This window comes from Marmota monax, unplaced genomic scaffold (genome assembly GCF_021218885.2).
Source record: "Marmota monax isolate L192 unplaced genomic scaffold, Marmota_monax_Labrador192_F-V1.1 WCK01_AAM20220418_F8-fsc00008, whole genome shotgun sequence".
NCBI lineage: Eukaryota > Metazoa > Chordata > Mammalia > Rodentia > Sciuridae > Marmota > Marmota monax.
Genome location: NW_026694432.1, coordinates 16,075,884 through 16,093,710, shown reverse-complemented (window position 1 = coordinate 16,093,710; position 17,827 = coordinate 16,075,884). Strand labels below are relative to the sequence as shown.

General features: G+C 39.1%; 1 protein-coding gene across 7 annotated transcripts; it reads right to left on the bottom strand.

Moving 5' to 3' along the window:
- Positions 1 to 2,025: 2,025 nt before the first annotated feature.
- Positions 2,026 to 17,601, bottom strand: Zbtb8os (zinc finger and BTB domain containing 8 opposite strand). 7 transcript variants are annotated; one of them, XM_046468973.1, is made up of 8 exons: positions 17,003 to 17,116; positions 12,529 to 12,598; positions 10,913 to 10,937; positions 10,514 to 10,635; positions 9,885 to 9,967; positions 7,567 to 7,619; positions 5,774 to 5,810; positions 2,026 to 2,671 (listed from the first exon to the last, which is right to left on the bottom strand). In XM_046468973.1, the coding sequence occupies exons 2-8, from the start codon at positions 12,533 to 12,535 to the stop codon at positions 2,585 to 2,587; spliced, it is 414 nt and encodes a 137-aa protein (XP_046324929.1). In that variant the 5' UTR covers positions 12,536 to 12,598; positions 17,003 to 17,116; the 3' UTR covers positions 2,026 to 2,584. The 7 variants fall into 7 exon arrangements, with proteins under 7 accessions (XP_046324929.1, XP_046324928.1, XP_046324931.1 ...); XM_046468972.2 differs by lacking the exon at positions 12,529 to 12,598 and having other exon boundaries at positions 17,003 to 17,282; XM_046468975.2 differs by lacking the exon at positions 12,529 to 12,598 and having other exon boundaries at positions 10,514 to 10,675; positions 17,003 to 17,101.
- Positions 17,602 to 17,827: the final 226 nt, after the last annotated feature.

Here is a 17,827-nt window from a genome sequence, read left to right as displayed (position 1 = left end):
AGCCTTAGCAACTTACTGAGACCCTATCTCAAAATAAAGAATAAAAAAGGGCTACTGGGAGTGGTGGCACATGCCTGTAATCCCAGAGGCTCTAGAGGCTGAGACAGGAGGATCACAAGTCCAAAAGCCAGCTTCACCAATGGCAAGGCACTAAGCAACTCAGTGAGACCTTGTCTCTAAGTAAAATATAAAACAGGGCTGGAGATGTGGCTCAGTGGTCAAGTACCCCTGAGTTCAATTCCTGGTACCAAAAAAGAAAAAAGAAAAGGGCATAGCTCAATGTCCCTCAATCCCCAGTACCATAAAGGAAAAAAAAAAAAAAAAATCAGAGAAGAGCTGGGGACATAGTTCAGAGTTAGAGTGTTTGTATAACATTCCAGAGGCCCTGGATTTGATCCTTTTTTTTTTTTTTTTTCTTTTTCAAAGCCAAGGACCAAACTCAGGTCTCTGTGCATGAGGCAATCACTTTGCCATTGAGTTAAATCTTTAAACTCCAGATAACTTTAAAGTTGTTTCCCCAGTCTCTTGTCTCTTATGCACTTTTTACAGCAAAGAGCCAAGCAAGGTGGCATATACCTGTCATCCCAACCACTAGAGTTGACAGGGCTACTGAAGCAGGAGGATCGCAAGTTCAAAGCCAGCCTCAGCAAATTAGTGAAGCCCAAAGCAACTTAGAGACCATGTCTCAAAACAAAAAATAAAAAGGAAAAGGGCTTGGGGCCTGGGGTTGTGGCTCAGTGGTAGAGCGCCCACCTAGCAAGTGTGAGGCACTGGGTTAGATCTTCAGCACCACATAAAAAATAAATAAATAAAGATATTGTGTCCACCTACAATTAAAAAATAAATATATATATAAAAAGGGGGGCTGGGGATGTGACTCAGTGGTTAAGCACCCCCTGTTCAATCCCCAGTACCCCAAATAAACAAATAAATAAAAAGTGTCAGCTGGGCATGGTGGGATAATACTAAAATCCCCAGTACACCTCCCCTGCAAAAAAAGACAAGCAAGATATACCATCAGATTCTTCTTCTTCTTTTTTTTTTTTTTTTTTTTTTTGGTACTGGGGATTTTAAACAGGGGCACTTTACCACTGAGCCACATCCTCAGCCCTTTGTATTTTTTACTTTGAGACAGGGTCTTGCTAAGTTACTTAGGGTCTCCCTAAGTTGCTGAGGCTGGCCTCAAATTTGCAATCCTCAGCTTCTTGAGTTGCTGAAATTACAGGTGTGTGACAATGCACCCAGCTACTATCAGGTTCTTTTTTTTTTTTTTTTAATTTTTTATTGTGGGTTGTTCAAAACATTACAAATTTCTTGACATATCATATTCCACACTTTGATTCTAGTGGGTTATGAACTCCCACCTTCACCCCATACATAGATTGCAGATTCACATCAGTTACACATCCATTGATTTACAAATTGCCATACTAGTGTCTGTTGTGCTCCGCTGCCTTTCCCATCATCCACCCTCCCCCCTCCCCACCTCTCCCCTCCCCTCCCCTCCTCTCTCTCTACCCCCTCCACTGTATAACCCTGAGGGTCTCCTTCCATTACCGTGCAATTTACCTTCTCTCTCCCTTTCCCTCCCACCTCTCATCCCTGTTAAATGTTAATCTTCTTCTCCTGTTCTTCGTCCCTACTCTGTTCTTAGTTACTTTCCTTATATCAAAGAAGACATTTGGCATTTGTTTTTTAGGGATTGGCTAGCTTCACTTAGCATAATCTGCTCTAATGCCATCCATTTCCCTGTAAATTCTATGATTTTGTCATTTTTTAATGCAGAGTAATACTCCATTGTGTATAAATGCCACATTTTTTTTATCCATTCGTCTATTGAAGGGCATCTAGGTTGGTTCCACAGTCTTGCTATTGTGAACTGTGCTGCTATGAACATCGATGTAGCAGTGTCCCTGTAGCATGCTCACTATCAGGTTCTTCTTATGAGAAAATAGATAAGTGCCATCCATTATCACTGCTTAATAAAAATTAAGAGTACAATAAGAAAAAAATCAGGACTCTCTCTATAGAAATCTTCTGGTCAGTTCTTTTCTAAAACCAACTAGAATACAGGGTAAGTCCCATAGCAACATAAGACATGATATGCCTTAGATACATACATACAGAATATGTGTCTTAACAAATTTAGAAGAAAAGCATAATTCTAGTTATAGAAATGTTATTTTCTCAAATTATTCTTTTTTCCAAATTAGATTCCATCCCAACTGCTACTTATACCAGTGATTCTTTCTGGGACCAAGCTGGAAGACTCTCATTCCATTAGAAGAATCTGGGGTACTTGCTGACATAACAGGGAATTAACAAAGAGAACATAAATGCCCTCAAGCACTGAAGAATTCTTTAAAGTTTGAATATGTAGAGAACACAGACCAAGGGTATGCTCTGATTTTCCCATTTCTGAAAGTCACATTTTAAGTTAAAACTTTCTGATGTATCAATGTCCATTTATCAAGATACCACAGAGATCAAATCACTGATCTTCTCAAAAGGAGGATTTCTGAAAAAAAAAGAAGGTCTTCATAGGAGTATGTCCGTCCTTCCTTTTCTTTCATTTTTTTGCATCTTAAATGTCAATTATCACAAAAACTTCTGGCTTCTCTTCATTATAGACCTGCATTGCTGAATATGTTATTGCTTTGACTTCCGTTCCCTGAAGATGGGGTTAGAGAATAGAAAAAAAAGAATCAGAATTATTAATCTGAGCAACAACTGTCAGAAAGTCAAAAATTTAATACTATTCTGAAAAATTAAAAACCCACATAAAACAACTAGTTATCAAATTAAGACAATATTATATGCTGATCCAATAAAAAGGAGAGGGAAAATGTACACAGCAGAAGGAGTACTGACCTGGAGTTAGGAGAGAAGTGATACCACTTGGGCAAGGAAGGTGCCTGACCTGTCTGGACATCCATTTTTTCACTTAAACATGGGTTTAATCAAAGAACACAAGCTTTTCCACTCTTTAGCTAGGATTTCTCCTAGTCCCTAATTACCCCCTCATTCTCCAACTTGTGCCCTAGAATGTCAATGTATTGTCTTCTCCTCAGCTGCCAATATTCACTTTACCTTTGTACTTCTCTTCAAGTCTAGCTGGAAAGTGAGATATAGCTTCTCAGGTGAAAATTCTCCACATGATTCTGATATATGATACTCCCCCTCACCTTGCCCCAGTTTAGAACCACAAGATTAGATATTCTCTCAAGTTCCTTCCAGCTCTAAAAAGAATCTATAATGGTTCTGTGTATCACAAAATGTACTTTGACTTCCGTCATTTGCTAGCTCAACAGCACATAATAAATTCAAAGATTTCATAGGGTATGAGTGGCATTACCTTTGCATTTTCTCTTCTGCCATAAGCACCTGGAGAAATCACCACCTACATCAAATTTCATTTTCTACCATAAGGCAGCACATACCAGGCTGACTAGTAATACCCTCTGTGTATATCTGCAAATCTCAAACAGGCATTCAGTACTGACCACTTATTGCTAAGTTTCCTTTGTCCCCTTCACTCAGAAAATTACTTCACATCTTCTCCAGCATTCATTCTCTTCTTTTTTTTTTTTTTTTTTTGTATTGATGATTGAATGCAGGGGCACTTAGCCACTGAGCAACATTCCCCAGCCCTTTTTAAAAATTTCGTATTTTTGGCGGGGGTGGGGGGTGGTATCAGGCATTGAACTCAAGGGCACTCCACCACTGAGCCACATCCCCAGCTCATTTTTGTACTTTATTTAGACACAGAGTCTCATTGAGTTGTTTAGTGCCTTGCTTTTGCTGAGGTTGAGGCTGGCTTTGAACTCATGATCCTTCTGTTTCAGCCTCCAAGCCACTGGGATTACAGGCATGCACCATGGCGCTTGACATATTCTAATAACTAGAGAACAAAACTACCATGCTAGAACATATTATCGCCCCATTCATGACAGTATTCCCCTTCTAAAAGGGGCCCCAAGGGATATGTGATGGTTGGCCCCTCTTAGGTCTCCTTAAAATGTCATGCTATGTCCTGAATATACAAGTTTGGAAAAATCTAGTGTGATGTTTCTATTATTATAAATACATTTTCAATTCACTGCCCTTCTCTACTGGATTCTCTCTCTCCCTCTTTTTTTTTTTTCCCCGAACTGGGAATTGAACCCTAGGGGTGCTTTACCACTGAGCTACCCTAACCATTTTTATTTTTTTATTTTAGAACAGGTCTCTATAATTGCCTAGGCTGGCCTCAAACTTGTGATCCTCCTGCCTCAACCTCCCAAGTTACTGAGATTGTTGCTGTACACCATTGCACCTGCTTGGTTTCTCTTCTTTTTATGTTTCTCTTTCCTTTCAACCTTGTTGAAACAGCTACTATAACACAAGTTCCTCATCAGAATTCATTTCATCATACAGCAGTTGAAAAAATGATACCGTGGTTACTGGAAGCAACCAGGATTTTCCAGTCATCTGGAACTAATTCAGGCTTTCTTGGCCTAAACACAAGGGTCAGCAAACTACAGCCCATTGGTCAAATGTGGCCTGCCATGTATTTTTGTATAATCTCACAAAATAACAACGGTTTTAAATCTCTAAGTTAAAGCCAGTCACAGTGGTGCACGCCTGTAATCCCAGCCACTTTTAAGGCTGAGACAGAAGGATCCAGAGTTGTGGGCCAGCCTCAGCAACTTAGTGAGGCCCTACGCAACTTAGAGACCCTGTCTCAAAATAAAAATCAAAAGGGCTGGGGATTCTGGGCCTGGTGGTGCATACCTATAATCCCAGTGACTCAGGAGGCTGAGGTAGGAGGATTATAAATTCAAAGCCAGCCTAGGCAACTTAGTTAGCAAAGCCTTAAGAAACACAGTGAAAACTTATCTCTAAATAAAATACAAAAAAGGGCTGGGGATGTGGGTCAGTGGTTAAGCACTCCTAGGTTCAATCCCTAGTACCTCAGCAAAAAAAAAAAAAAAAAAAAAATTCATGACATTAGAAAGTGATATGAAATTTAAATTTCAAGGTCTATAAGTAAAGTTTTAATGCAACACAGATACCCTCATTTATGTATCTTCTATGATTTCTTCAGTGCTATAACAGAAGAGTTCAGTGGTTGCTCTTCCATTGCTCTTGGCCTACAAATCCTTTTTTTTTTTTTTTTTTGGTACCGGGAATTGAACGAAGGGGCACTCAACCACTGAGCCACATCCTCAGACCTATTTTGTATTTTATTTAGCGACAGGGTCTCACTGAGTTGCTTAGCGCCTCGCCATTGCTGAGGGTGGCTTTGAACTCTCTGGATCCTCCTGTCTTCGCCTCCTGAGCCAGGGGGATTACAGGTGTGCACCACCATGCCCAGTTTGGCCTAAATCTTAATATATTTACAGAAAAAAAACTCCCAATTCCTGTTCCCAGAGGTTTAACTATTACAGAGTAAGTGTATACAGGTTGGAAAATATAAAAGGTAGAAAGCACTTTAAGAACAATCTAGTCCTATACCTTCATTGCAGAAGAAACTACTGCTCAAAAAGGCAAATGAACTTTTAAGTCCCACACATTCTGTAACAAACCTGGCCCCAGAGCCCAAAGCTTAATCCTAACACATCTAATCAGATGTGTAAAATCACAGTGCTTTAACATATCCAGAGGTCAGAAAGTTTAAGAAAACCTTATCACATCAGAACAATTATTAGAATTAGTTGAAGATTATTGTCATGTTTACAGATTTTATGATAAGGAAGCATAAAGTTTTCAATGGGTAGACTTTAAAACATACCTGAGGGTGCTTGGACAATGAAAATTCTTCTCCCCACCTTGAGAAGTAAAATTAAAACATGATTAAGATTTCCAAAGTTTTACATTTGTTCTCTTTACATATTTTAAAATAAGCCTTATAAACATGGTTCAGATAGTAGAGATCCAAAAGAAGAGGGAAGGGGTAGGGAAGCTAAACAGATTTCACTTTGATTTGCCAGCAAATACAGGTGTGGAAGAACTTGTATAGACTAGTCATTGTTGCTCTCAAGCTTGAAAGCTGCCCCATCCCCAAAAAGCTCCAGTATAGTGCGCTTATAGGTAGATTCTCAATAAATACTGACTAGTGAATATTTTATAATAGGGTGCCATGTTGAAAATTTCCACTGCACTTAGAGCTATAGAACCAATTAAATACTATCTTCCACGGAGAAAGCAGGTCTGAGTACCACAAACACAAAATACTTGATTCTGCAATATAGTCTGAGCTTGATTTGCATTTTATAACTTTTCCCAAAATATCTATAGTCTGTATACAGAAAGCCCTAGAAAGATACTCTCCTAGAACTTGAGAGAATTTTCTTATCTACCTTTGACAGTAATGAGGCTAAATATCACAACATGGTACAGCAGAAACAGCAAATCTTTAAAATTCTGTTCAACTACTTCCTAGCTAAATAATTTTGAACCAGTTTTTTTTTTTTTAAGAGGATACCATAAATATATACAAATACTCACCATTACATTTCTACTAGACTATTTACTAGAACATGTCTAGGTTACTACTTTTTCTACTACGAATTATATATACCTTTCACACATGATGTTGAGAAAACATCATAACAGTAAAGGTAATTTTAACATAATGTTAAGAGTTAAATGTCAATTTGCCTGCCAGGCTCAGTGGCACACACCTATAATCTCAGAGACTCAAGAGGCTGAGGCAGGAGGATTGCAAGTTCGAGACCAGCCTAACAACTTAGTGAGAACCTGTCTCAAAATAAAAAATAAAAAGGGCTGGGTATGTAGCTCAGTGGTAAAGCGCCTCTGGGTTCAATCCCCAGTACCCCCCCCCCAAATAAAGTCAATTAGCCTAATGTATGCAATATTCCACCATTTCACAGAGAAAAATCTCTGTACATATGCTTATGTGTGAGCAATAAAATGTGTTGTAGGGATAAAAGAAAAAGGAGAAGATAATACAAGACTTCATTTTATAAAAAGAAACTAATAAGATTCAATATAAAATGGTAATGTTAAACTATATATAGATAATCTAAAAGATATAATTAAGTGACTAAAGAAACAAGTCCAGTTAAAGTCACCTAATCGACTGTTTACAAACTCTGGAAGGAAAATAAAAGAAGAAAAGTATAATTTGTATAGAAGAAACTGATTTGAGTGGGTCTCGAAGTTATGAGCTGTGTCAAAAGATGTGCCAGTGTTTCTCATCCACCAAGTTGGGGGTTTAAGCAGTGACATTTAGCAATTTTATATATATATATATATATATATATATATGTATGTATAAACAAGCTATACACACACTCACACTCCCCCCCCTTAATCAACAAATTTGGAATCAAGCTTAATAAACAGAATTAACTTTATTCTGACAAGTTTCTGATCCTCCAAAGTTCAGATGAGTTCTTACTCCTTGGTATCTCTCTCACAATCTCAATATGCAACATCCTGCCAAGTGTAAGTGGTCCCCTGACTTAATATTTCTATTTGTCTTTCTGCCCACTGAGTACAATGAAGAATATAACCAACATCCTTCATGACCTGTTACTTTTAGAAAAGTTTAAAACTTACCCAATTGACCGTAATTTAAAATTTCTTTGATCAATATTAAGTACTTTCACTTCCTAAAGAAAAAAAGAGATTTAAATTTAAAAAAAAAAGTTTATACTAAACTATCTACTAAAACATGTCTAGGTTACTACTTTTTCTAGAAAATAATGGCAAACAACTTCTCTGAAGCAAAGAAAATTAAAACAGAACAAGCTAAATGCATTTCAAGGAAATAAGGTTTTTCTTAACATATTCAAGGGCAATATTCTTTTTTTTTTCCTCCTGGTAATGAGGACTGAACTTAAGAGCACTTACCCAGCCCTATTTTGTATTTTATTTAGTGATAGGGTCTCACCGAGTTACTTAGCACCTCAATGTTGCTGAGGCTGGCTTTGAACTCGAGATCCTCCTGACTCAGCCTCCCAAGCCACTGGGATTATAGGCATACGCCACCGCCCTGGCACAAGGATGATATTCTTTTTTTTAATATTTATTTTTTAGTTGTAGTGGGACACAATATCTTCATTTTATTTATTTTTATGTGGTGCTGAGGATCAAACCCAGGGCCTCGCACATGCTAGGTGAGCACTCTATTTTTTGCTGAGTCACAACCCCAGTACAAGGGTGAGGCACTGGGTTTGATCCTCAGCACCACATAAAAATAAATAAAACTACTACAACAACAACAACAACAAAAAGACATTTAAAAAATGACTCAAGGGGTTAAGGTATAGCTCAGTAGTAGAGCATGCACTTAGTAACTGCGAGGCCCTGAATTCAATCCCTGGCATCAAAAAAAAAAAGAGAAAAGAAGAGTCAAAAGAACATCTCTGTAAGACACATGGTAGAGAAGGAGGATATAAGATTTCAGTCACTCTCAACCTTTTTTATTTCCCCTTTTCCTTTTCTCAGTCTATTTTTATGATACTTTTGGCACTTGAATTCTGTAGAAAGAGTGGCTCAGTTGGTAGAATATGGATGGAGACTTTAAAGAAGATAATGGAGGAATTAAGGAAGCAGGGAGGGCCATGTAATAAGTAACATGATTTGGAGAGGTGTTCCTTCTAAAGGCTGACTGCTGCAAGCAATCTCCATATGGCTTTTCTTTTTTTTACATTAAGGAAAACTAAAAGCAGCAGTTGTTGAACTTAGACCAAAGTATCAGAGCTGCTAAACTTCAAATGGAACAAAAGGAACATATGTAAAGACATAAACACAGCTCAAACTTGGGAGACACAGAATACAGATGAAGACTTTAGGTTTAAGCTTATCATACAATCCTATTAATGACAAGTACATGATCAGAGATTTAAATACATTCGGGAACAGCGCCACATGCTGTAATCCCAGAGACTTGGTAGGCTAAGGCAGGAAGAATGCAAATTTGAGGCCTGCCTCACCAATTCAGGAAGACCCTATCTCAAAGTAAAATATGAAAAAGACTGGAGATGTAGCTGAATGATAAAGCACTGCAGGGTTCAATCCCCAGGACTAAAGAGAGAAAGAACATGAGAACAAAATGTATGTTCCAAAACAAACTGAGGTTAACAAAGAAGTGTCTATAATTTATATAAAATCAATTTTTTTTTTTTTTTTTGTGGTGCTGGGGATCAAGCCCAGGGCCTTATGCATGCAAGGCAAGCACTCTACCAACTGAGCTATATCCTCAGCCCCAATTTTTTAAAAAAAAAATTTATTTTTTAGTTATAGGTGAACATAATGTCTTTATTTTACTTTATGTGGTACTGAGAATTGAACCCAGTGCCTCATCCATGCTAGGCAAGTGCTCTATCTCTGAGCCACAACCCCAGCACCCCTAACCCAATACTTTTTAATATCTATATGGATTAGTTTTGCATCATGGGTTTTCATTTTTTTTTTGGTGGGGGAGGGGGCTACTGGGGATTAAACCTAAGGCTGCTTTACCACTGAGTTACATCTCCAGTCCTTTTTTATTATAAGACAGGGTCTCACTAAGTTGCTGAGGTTGGCTTTGAACTTAAGATCCTCCTGCCTCAGTGTCCTGAGCATCTGGGATTATAGGAATGCACCACCCCTGTTATTTTATTGGCACTGGGATTGAACCCAACAGTGTTTTACTACTGAGCTATATCTCCAGCCCTTTCTATTTTTTAAAATTTTGAGACAGGATCTCATTAAGTTGCTGAGGCTGGTAACCATCTTGTGATACTCCTGCCTCAGCCTCCCAAGTAACTGGGGTTACAGGCATGTGCTACCATGCCTGGCACATGTTCTATTTAAAATATGAACTAAGAACCCATTTGCTCAATTAAAAAAAAAAAAAAAGAAAAAGAAAGAAAAAGAAAAACCCTGCTTACCCGGGGTATGAAGAATTCATCAGCACTGAACTTATAAAGCCACTCATCCAAAAAGTGAAACAGAAGAGATTGTAAGTCATCTCCTACACAGGATCAAAAAGGACCATAATAGTATGAGTTTAATAATTCTGGTATCTAAAATCTTGTTCCAATTTAAAAGTGTAATGAATTTCTTACGTTAGCTGAAAGAGGAAATTTGAGCTCATAATTAATTATTTTATTGTTTGGGGTTTTTATGGAGGGGGCAGGTACTAGGGATTGAACCCAGGGGCACGTAATCACCAAGTCACATCCCCAGCCCTTTTTTAATATTTAGAGACAGGGTTTCACTAAATTGCTTAGGGCCTCACTAAGTTGCTAGGGCAGGCTTTGAACTTTCAATCCTCCTGCCCCTCAGTCTCTTAGGTCCCTGGGATTACTGGCATGCGCCACCATGCTCAGCAATTTGTTATTCTTTTTTTTTTGGAACTGGGAGTTGAACCCAGGGCTTTTGCAAATGCAAGGCAGACATTTTGCCAATGAGCTACATCCCAGCCCAATTTGTTATTCTTATTGTGAAAATACACTCAGATTATGTAAAACACTGCATATCTATATAACAGTTTTTTCCCTGTGAATGCGTTAGTTACCTTGGGTTTCTACTTCTATTGTTTGGAGGGGCTCCACAGTCCCAGTATCTGTCATGTAACCAAACATGGCCATTGCACACTGCTCAAATGCTTCCTCCAGAGTATCTCCCCATGCATGTAACCTAAAGAAATACATTCATGCTCTCTGTGTAATATAATTCACTGCACCAAAAAATAAAAAATAAAAAACCTCAATAGCAAAGTCAAATAAAATCAGCTTGACAAGTACAAAACTAATGACCTCAATTTAATGGCATCCTAACTGAGTGCTTTTAAATCACCATTTTTATGTTACGAATAAACAGAGTAGAAAAATAAGATAGGAACACACAGATTAAAATATTCAGCCTTCATATTTTGATACATGATTTCAAAAGAACAAACTCCTGCTATACTCACTGGACATCTGCTGTATGATCCAAATCTGAGGAAAAAAGGTAAAAACATTTAAAAGTTACTAATCTTGACCCTAAAACCATAAGAAAAAAACTAGAGCTTATTAATTATTAAGAACATCATCCTTTGAAGAACAAGAAAACTGAGGAAGCCCAGAGCTTTTTCTATCTACTCAACAAAGTTAAGTGCTTTTGGGGGGGGAGAGTACTGGGAATTGAACTGTCAGGGGCACTTGACCACTACTCAGTAATAAAAATCATCAACTACTGATAACAGGCATTAATATGAATCTAAAAACACTGTTAAGTTAAGAACTGCAAACTCTCAGCACTTTAAGAACTTCATATGAACCCCTGCACTTGACCAAACTCTAGCATGGCTGCTTTTAGCAGCCTAAGTTATCATCCCTGTGAGAAAAGAAGCTTAACAGGCAGATTTTTCTGTTCATTCTAGCTAAAACCTGACATAGGCCCCCAACCTTCCCTTCTTAGAGCAAGTACTAAAAAGGGCTTATAATTATAAATATATATCTCTCACAACTTAAAAGTATCTTTTTCAAGGACCTTAGAGACATTCCTTTGAAATATAATCTCCTGGTAGGGCTCTGTCCCCCAGTTTCTGTGGGAGGATAGATTCAAAAATTCCATAACTGTTAGCTAGCAGATATAGCTGGTATGAACACATTTAAACTGACCAACTCTTTGTACTTTGTTACTTCTCTAACTATGAACACTTGCTATCACCCTCCTTCATTTTCCATTCCAATCATCCCTTCACAAATTGGAATGGAGCTCATCTCTTTCCCATATCCTCAGGAAGCCAGTAGGAGCAAATTCAGAGGGACCCTGTCTCAAAACCAAAAATAAAATGGACAGGGGATATCCGTAGCTTAGTGATAAAGTGCTCCTGGGTTAAAAACCCTCACTCAGTATATATATAAAAATTGGGCTTGGCTGGGGCTCTGTGTAAAGCACTCACTTGGTATGCGTGAGGCACTGGGTCCGATCCTCATCAACATATAAAAAATAAAATAAAGGTATTGTGTCCATTTACAACTCTTTCTCTCTCTACATATATATATATGTAAAAAAATTTTAGAAATTGCTGCTTACCTTTGACCTAGATGAAGAGGCCATTCATAAAAGAATCTATACTTAATCTGGCATGGTGGTGCATACCTATAATCCCATGACCGGGATAGCTAAGACAGGAGCATCACAAATTCCAGGCAGGCCTCAGTAATTTAGTGAGACCCTGTCTCAAAATAAAAATAAAAAGAACTGGGGATGTGGCTAAGTGATAAAGCACCCCCCAGTTCAATACCCAGTACCCCCAGTACTCCTCTTCTTGGCCAAAAAAAAAAAGAAAGAAAGAAAGAAAAGAAAATCTATAGTTTGTGGTTCTATTTATATAAAATTTTAATAAAAGAAAAAAATTAAGCTATGGTGCCAGGTAAGAGTACGCATGCCTGTAATCTGAGTCCACTTGGAAGGCTGAGACAGGAAGATTATAAATTTGAGGAATGCAAGATCCTGCCAAAAAACTTTTTTTTTTTTTTTAACTTTTTAAAAAAGGCCTGGGGAGGGCTGGGGATGTGGCTCAAGCGGTAGCGCGCTCGCCTGGCATGCGTGCGGCCCGGGTTCGATCCTCAGCACCACATACAAACAAAGATGTTGTGTCTGCCGAAAACTAAAAAAAAAATAAATAAATAAATATTAAAAAAAAAAAAAAAAAAGGCCTGGGGATGTAGTTCAGTGGTAGAGTGCTTGCCTAGTGTGTGTGAGGCTGGGGTTCAACTCCCCCCACCCTACCCCCCAAAAAAAAAATAAAAGAAAAAAATTAAGCTATGGGGTAGAAACCACAATGTGAACAAGGCATAGTGGTGTGTACCTGTAGTCCAACTATCCTGTAATCCCTGCTATTCAAGGCCCTGAAGCAAAATAATTGCAAGTTTGAAACCAGCCCGGGCAACTCAATGTGACCTAGTCTCAATTTTTTTAAAAATTAAGAGGGCTAGGGATGTAACTTACTGATAGAGTGTCCCTGTGGTCAATCTCCATTATAAGTGGGGAAAATATGTATTTTCCTCAAGGTAAGGGATTAAAAAAAGCAGGATAGAACTTTCTAGGGTGATGAAATTAGTTTGATTAGAGTGCTGGTTACACAGAGGTCTGTGTTTAGCAAAACTCATTGACTTTACATTTTAAGGTCTAAGCACTTTAGTCCATTGTGATATTAAATTATACTTCAATTTCTAAAAAATCAGTTTACAAATCAGGCATGGTGGTGCATGCCTATAATCCCAGCAGTTCAGGAGGTTGAGGCAGGAGGATCCTGAGTTCAAAGCCAGCCTTAGCAAAAGTGAGGTGCTAAGCAACTCAGTGAGACCCTGTCTCTAAGTAAAACACAAAACAGGGCTGGGGATGTGGCTCAGTGGTCAAGGGCCCCTGAATTCAATCCCAGGTACAAAAAAAAAAAAAAAAACAATCAGTTTACAAAGACAATGACATTGCTGGGTGCAATGGAACATGCCTGTAATCTCACCAACATGAAAGGCTGAGGCAACACTGTTTTGCATATTTTTCCAAATACTTTTATTTTTGTTTATTTATTTATGGTATTTAACCCAGGGTTAAATACCAGCTTTACCACTGAGCCACATCCCCATCCTTTTGATTTTGAAACAGGGTCTCACTAAATTGTTTAGGGCCTCATTAAATGCAATTCTCCTGCCTCAGCCACCATAGTCACTGGGATCATAGGTATGCACCACCACCTCCAGTTCAAATATTTTTAATGTGTTGTGGTATGTTCATTTAGTTTGAATGCATGAATATAACCCAGCCTTGGTTTGAGGATGTAACTCAGTGATGAGTGTTTGCCTAGCATGGGAGACCCTGCTTTTGGGTTCTACCCCTAGCATCACAGATATGCAAAAGAAAAAGAATTTTTGTTGGTAGTGCTGGGGATAGAACCCAGAGCCTCCCTGGGGCAAGCACTCCATCACTGAGCTATGTACCCCAGCCCCAGAGGAGATTTTAATAGTTTTTTTCAAACAAGAGTGAACAGTCTTTTAAATTTTATACCAAAATGCAAAATGTGGTCGTTTTTTAAACATTAGTTCAATGTAGAATCTAAGGCTATATATACAAAGAACTGAAACTTTGAAAAGTTCTCTGTATGAAAATACTCTGTAGCATTAAAATCCATTGATCTGTTGTACATTCACAATGGGTCTTATCCATGTCTGATGGTGTAATATCAAGCATTAGTAATTTAGAAAATACTAGTTCATTGTTACACAGATAATACTGACATATTTAACTATATAGGACATTGCTTTGTTTTTTGGATAGTGTTGCAGATCAAATCCCAGGCATTGTACATGCCAGGAAAGCCCTCTACTGCTATGCCACATCCCCAACCATATAGAGAACTTTAAGAAAAAACTTTTTATTTATTATTAATTCATTTATTTATTTTTGGTAAGGGGGATCGAACCCAGGGGCTCTTTACCACTCAGCTACATCTCCAGTCCTTTTGCTCTTTTTATTTGATACAGGGTTTCAGGAAGTCAGCAAGCTGGCTTCAAACTTGCTGAGGCTGGCCTTGAACCTGTAATCCTCCTGCCTCAGCCTCCAGAAAAGTTTCTAAGTACTGGGAAGCTCATGGGGATAGACACAAGTTTTCTAAAATTTTAATATAACTTGAAAGCCTAAATTTTATCATTACCAGTAATAGTTTTTTGCCTTGATGTGACAGATTGCTTTGTTCATTTTAAAGAAAATTCATGTCAAATACCAAGTCTGAATAACAACAGCTTGTCACAGTCATTCTTACAATGAAGAATTGTGTTCTGCGACAAAACCTCACAATTACACAAGTTCTTTTCCTCAAGATGAACATCAATACCTTGATGCACAGCAGAAACACTTTATGCATATTTTCCATCTTTGAAATTATTTATTTATTTATTATGTGGTTCTGAGGATTGAACCCAGGACCTCACACATGCTAGGCGAGCGCCCTACCGCTGAGCCACAATCCCAGCCCGCACATTCTCCATTTTTTTAATTTAATTTTTTTTTATTAGCTACACATGACATTACAATGATCTTGGCAATTCATACATTTGAATCACTGGGGTATAATTTCTCACTTTTCTAATTGTACAGATTGCAGAATCACACTGGTCATAGAGTCACCTATATACATACAGCAATCATAATGTCTATTCTATTCTGTTGCCCTTCCTATCTCCTCTACTCCTCTCCTTCCCTCCCATCATTTACATACTCCATTTTTAACAGAGACTACTTAAAAAGGCTCAGCCAGACTTGGCCACACAAGCCTGTAATTCCAGCTACAGGGAGGCTGAGGCAGTATAACAAGTTTGAGACCAGCTGCAGCAACTTAGTGAGATCCCATCTCAAAATAAAAGGAAAGGGGACTGGGGATGGGGATGTGGCTCAGTGGCTAAGCACTCCTGGGTTCAAGCCCCAGTACAAAAATGGAAAAGCATAGAAATATCCTAAATGTCTACCAACTAGAAATTGGTTAAACAGAGAAAATGCTAGAACATTTGTGTATGCAAAGTGACCAGGGTTGCTCTAGAAACAGGGACTAAAACATGGGATCAGAACTACGAGACTTATTTTTCACTGCATACCTGCTTTTTGTTGTTGTTGGGTTTTTTTTGTTTTTGTTTTTTTTGGTCTTTGTTACCCAGGCCATCTGGAACTTGGAGGACTCATGTGTTTCTCCTGCCTCAGTCTCGGAAGTAGTGACCACTTTTTTAATCATATAGTATTTTAAATTGTTTTTAAGTGAGAAAGGGGCAAGAGCAAGGGAGATATGCTGGGTTAAGAATGCACAGATGCAAAAATGATGTGGTAGTTGTACATTTTTTATTTATTGCAGCACTGAGGATTTAATCCTGGGGTGCTCTACCACTGACCTACACTTCCTACTCCTCTATTTACTTATTGATTGACACTGGGGATTTAACCCATGGGCGCTTTACCACGGATCCCCAGACCTTATTATTTAGAGACAGGTTTCCCTAAATTGCTTAGGGCCTCATGAAATTGCTAAGGCTGGCCTAGGAACTTGAGTTTCTCCTGCCTCAGCCTCCCCAGTCACTGGGAGTATCAGTGGGCGCTTCCGAAAAAATAAAAGATTTTAAGAAGATAAATGAGACCAATTAAATTTGCGCTCCCCACCATAGCCACCTGTAGGATAACAGCTAAATTTTTAATACAGAATTTAAGAAACTGAACTATCCTTTCACTTTCCTTATTTTTGTGGTGCTGAAGATTGAACCCAAGGTCTTCTGCATGCCATAAAGCACACTACACCTCCAGTTCACATTATTCCTTAGATGAAGGAACTGAGACATAAAGATAGGCAATATAATTTGCTTAAAGTCACTAATAAATGGCAAAACCAGGTTCTTTTAAAACACGATGCAGGTAAATTCTGGGTCTCTGGTACATGCCTTTAATCCCAGCGAGCTAGGAAGGCTAAGGCTTGGAAGGCTAAGGCAGGAGGATCACAAGCTCAAAGTCAGCCTCGGACAACTTAGTGAGGCCCTAAGCAATTTAGAAATACCCTGTCTTTACTTAAAACATTAAAAGGGACGTGGCTCAGTAGGCCTCTTGAGTTCAATTCCTGGTTACAAAAAAAAAGAGGTAAAACACCAAGTTACAATTGCCCATCTTAGTTTTCCCAGTTCTCTACATTTGCCACACTCTTTAACTGTCCCACTGTTACTAGATATGAAGTCAAACACGAAACTCTTGAAAACCCAATTACTTTTATAATTGGCGCACTAGTAAAACTCATAAATGTGATCAGGCGCTTGAGGAAGTTAAGAGACTGTAAATGTGGAAGCTCGGGTTTCCTGACTCCTAAGCCAGGTGGCCTTTTACTTGAGAACCCTCTAGGCCAAATACAAAGATACAATACAGGGCGCACACAGGGCACAAAGAGTTGATGCCCGAGCAAAGTAGAGGTGAGGAAGGAAGCCGCAGGTAAGGAATCAGGCATGCCCCTGTGCCCATATTTGAATAGAGAAGTGAGCCATCTACTCACATTCGTACTTCCGATTGACTGGAGGATACTTGGCCTTGATCGCCTTCTGCTCCTCAGTCAAATTGTAATCTCTAACATCTTCTCCTTCCTGCGCCATGATGGCAGGAATGTACCCTCTACTTCCGCCCTTCCTCTGCCGGACTTCGGCCGGGCGCTACTGCTTCCGCCATAAACCCCGCCCCTTGGCACACGTCTTAAAGGCCCAGGACTCCATTCTCGGAGCTTGCGGAAGGACGTTAACCCCTGAGACTTACGTTCTAGGACTTGTCGCTTGGATCACATGGTTAAAAAACAAGGCCCCACCTTCTGTGTTTATCACTAGTTATTTTTTTAAATATTTTTTAGTTGTTGATGGACCTTTGCTTTTATTTTATGTGGTGCTGAGGTTCGAACCCAGTGCCTCCCACATGCTAAGCAAGCGCTCTACCACTGAGCCACAACCCCAGCCTATCACTAGTTATTTCTAAAGACTAAGCAAGTTGAAGAACACCTTAAATTAGACAACTCTGGGTCTGAGTGGTGAGACCTTGTCTTTCCGCCTGGCACCCAGAGTTGATAACTAGAACCCGAAGCATTCCAAACATCAATATTCTGAACGTGAGCGTAACAGCCCGTAAGAAAATGGCTGCCTCAGGGAATGTGTGGACTAAACTTCTCACGTGACCTGAACGGGCACAATCCCATCAGCCCGGGCGGGCGCGCCGTCAGTGGAAGTCCGCTCCCGCGGTGTGGGGACAGATGGGGCGGAGCGCGCTCATCGGACCCGCGGAAAGAGATTCCGTGCGTCCGGATAGGCCGAGAATGGGATTGCCCCGCCCACCCCGC

Excerpts from the sequence above, each read along its gene's own strand:
- Zbtb8os (XM_046468972.2), bottom strand. The coding sequence starts at position 17,099 with ATGGCGCAGGAAGGAGAAGATGTTAGAGATTACAATTTGACTGAGGAG. Across the intron at positions 9,968-10,513 it reads AATAGAAGTAGAAACCCAAG|GAGATGACTTACAATCTCTT; the intron begins GTAACTAACGCA and ends GATCCTGTGTAG. Across the intron at positions 7,620-9,884 it reads ATGAATTCTTCATACCCCGG|GAAGTGAAAGTACTTAATAT; the intron begins GTAAGCAGGGTT and ends TTTTTTCTTTAG.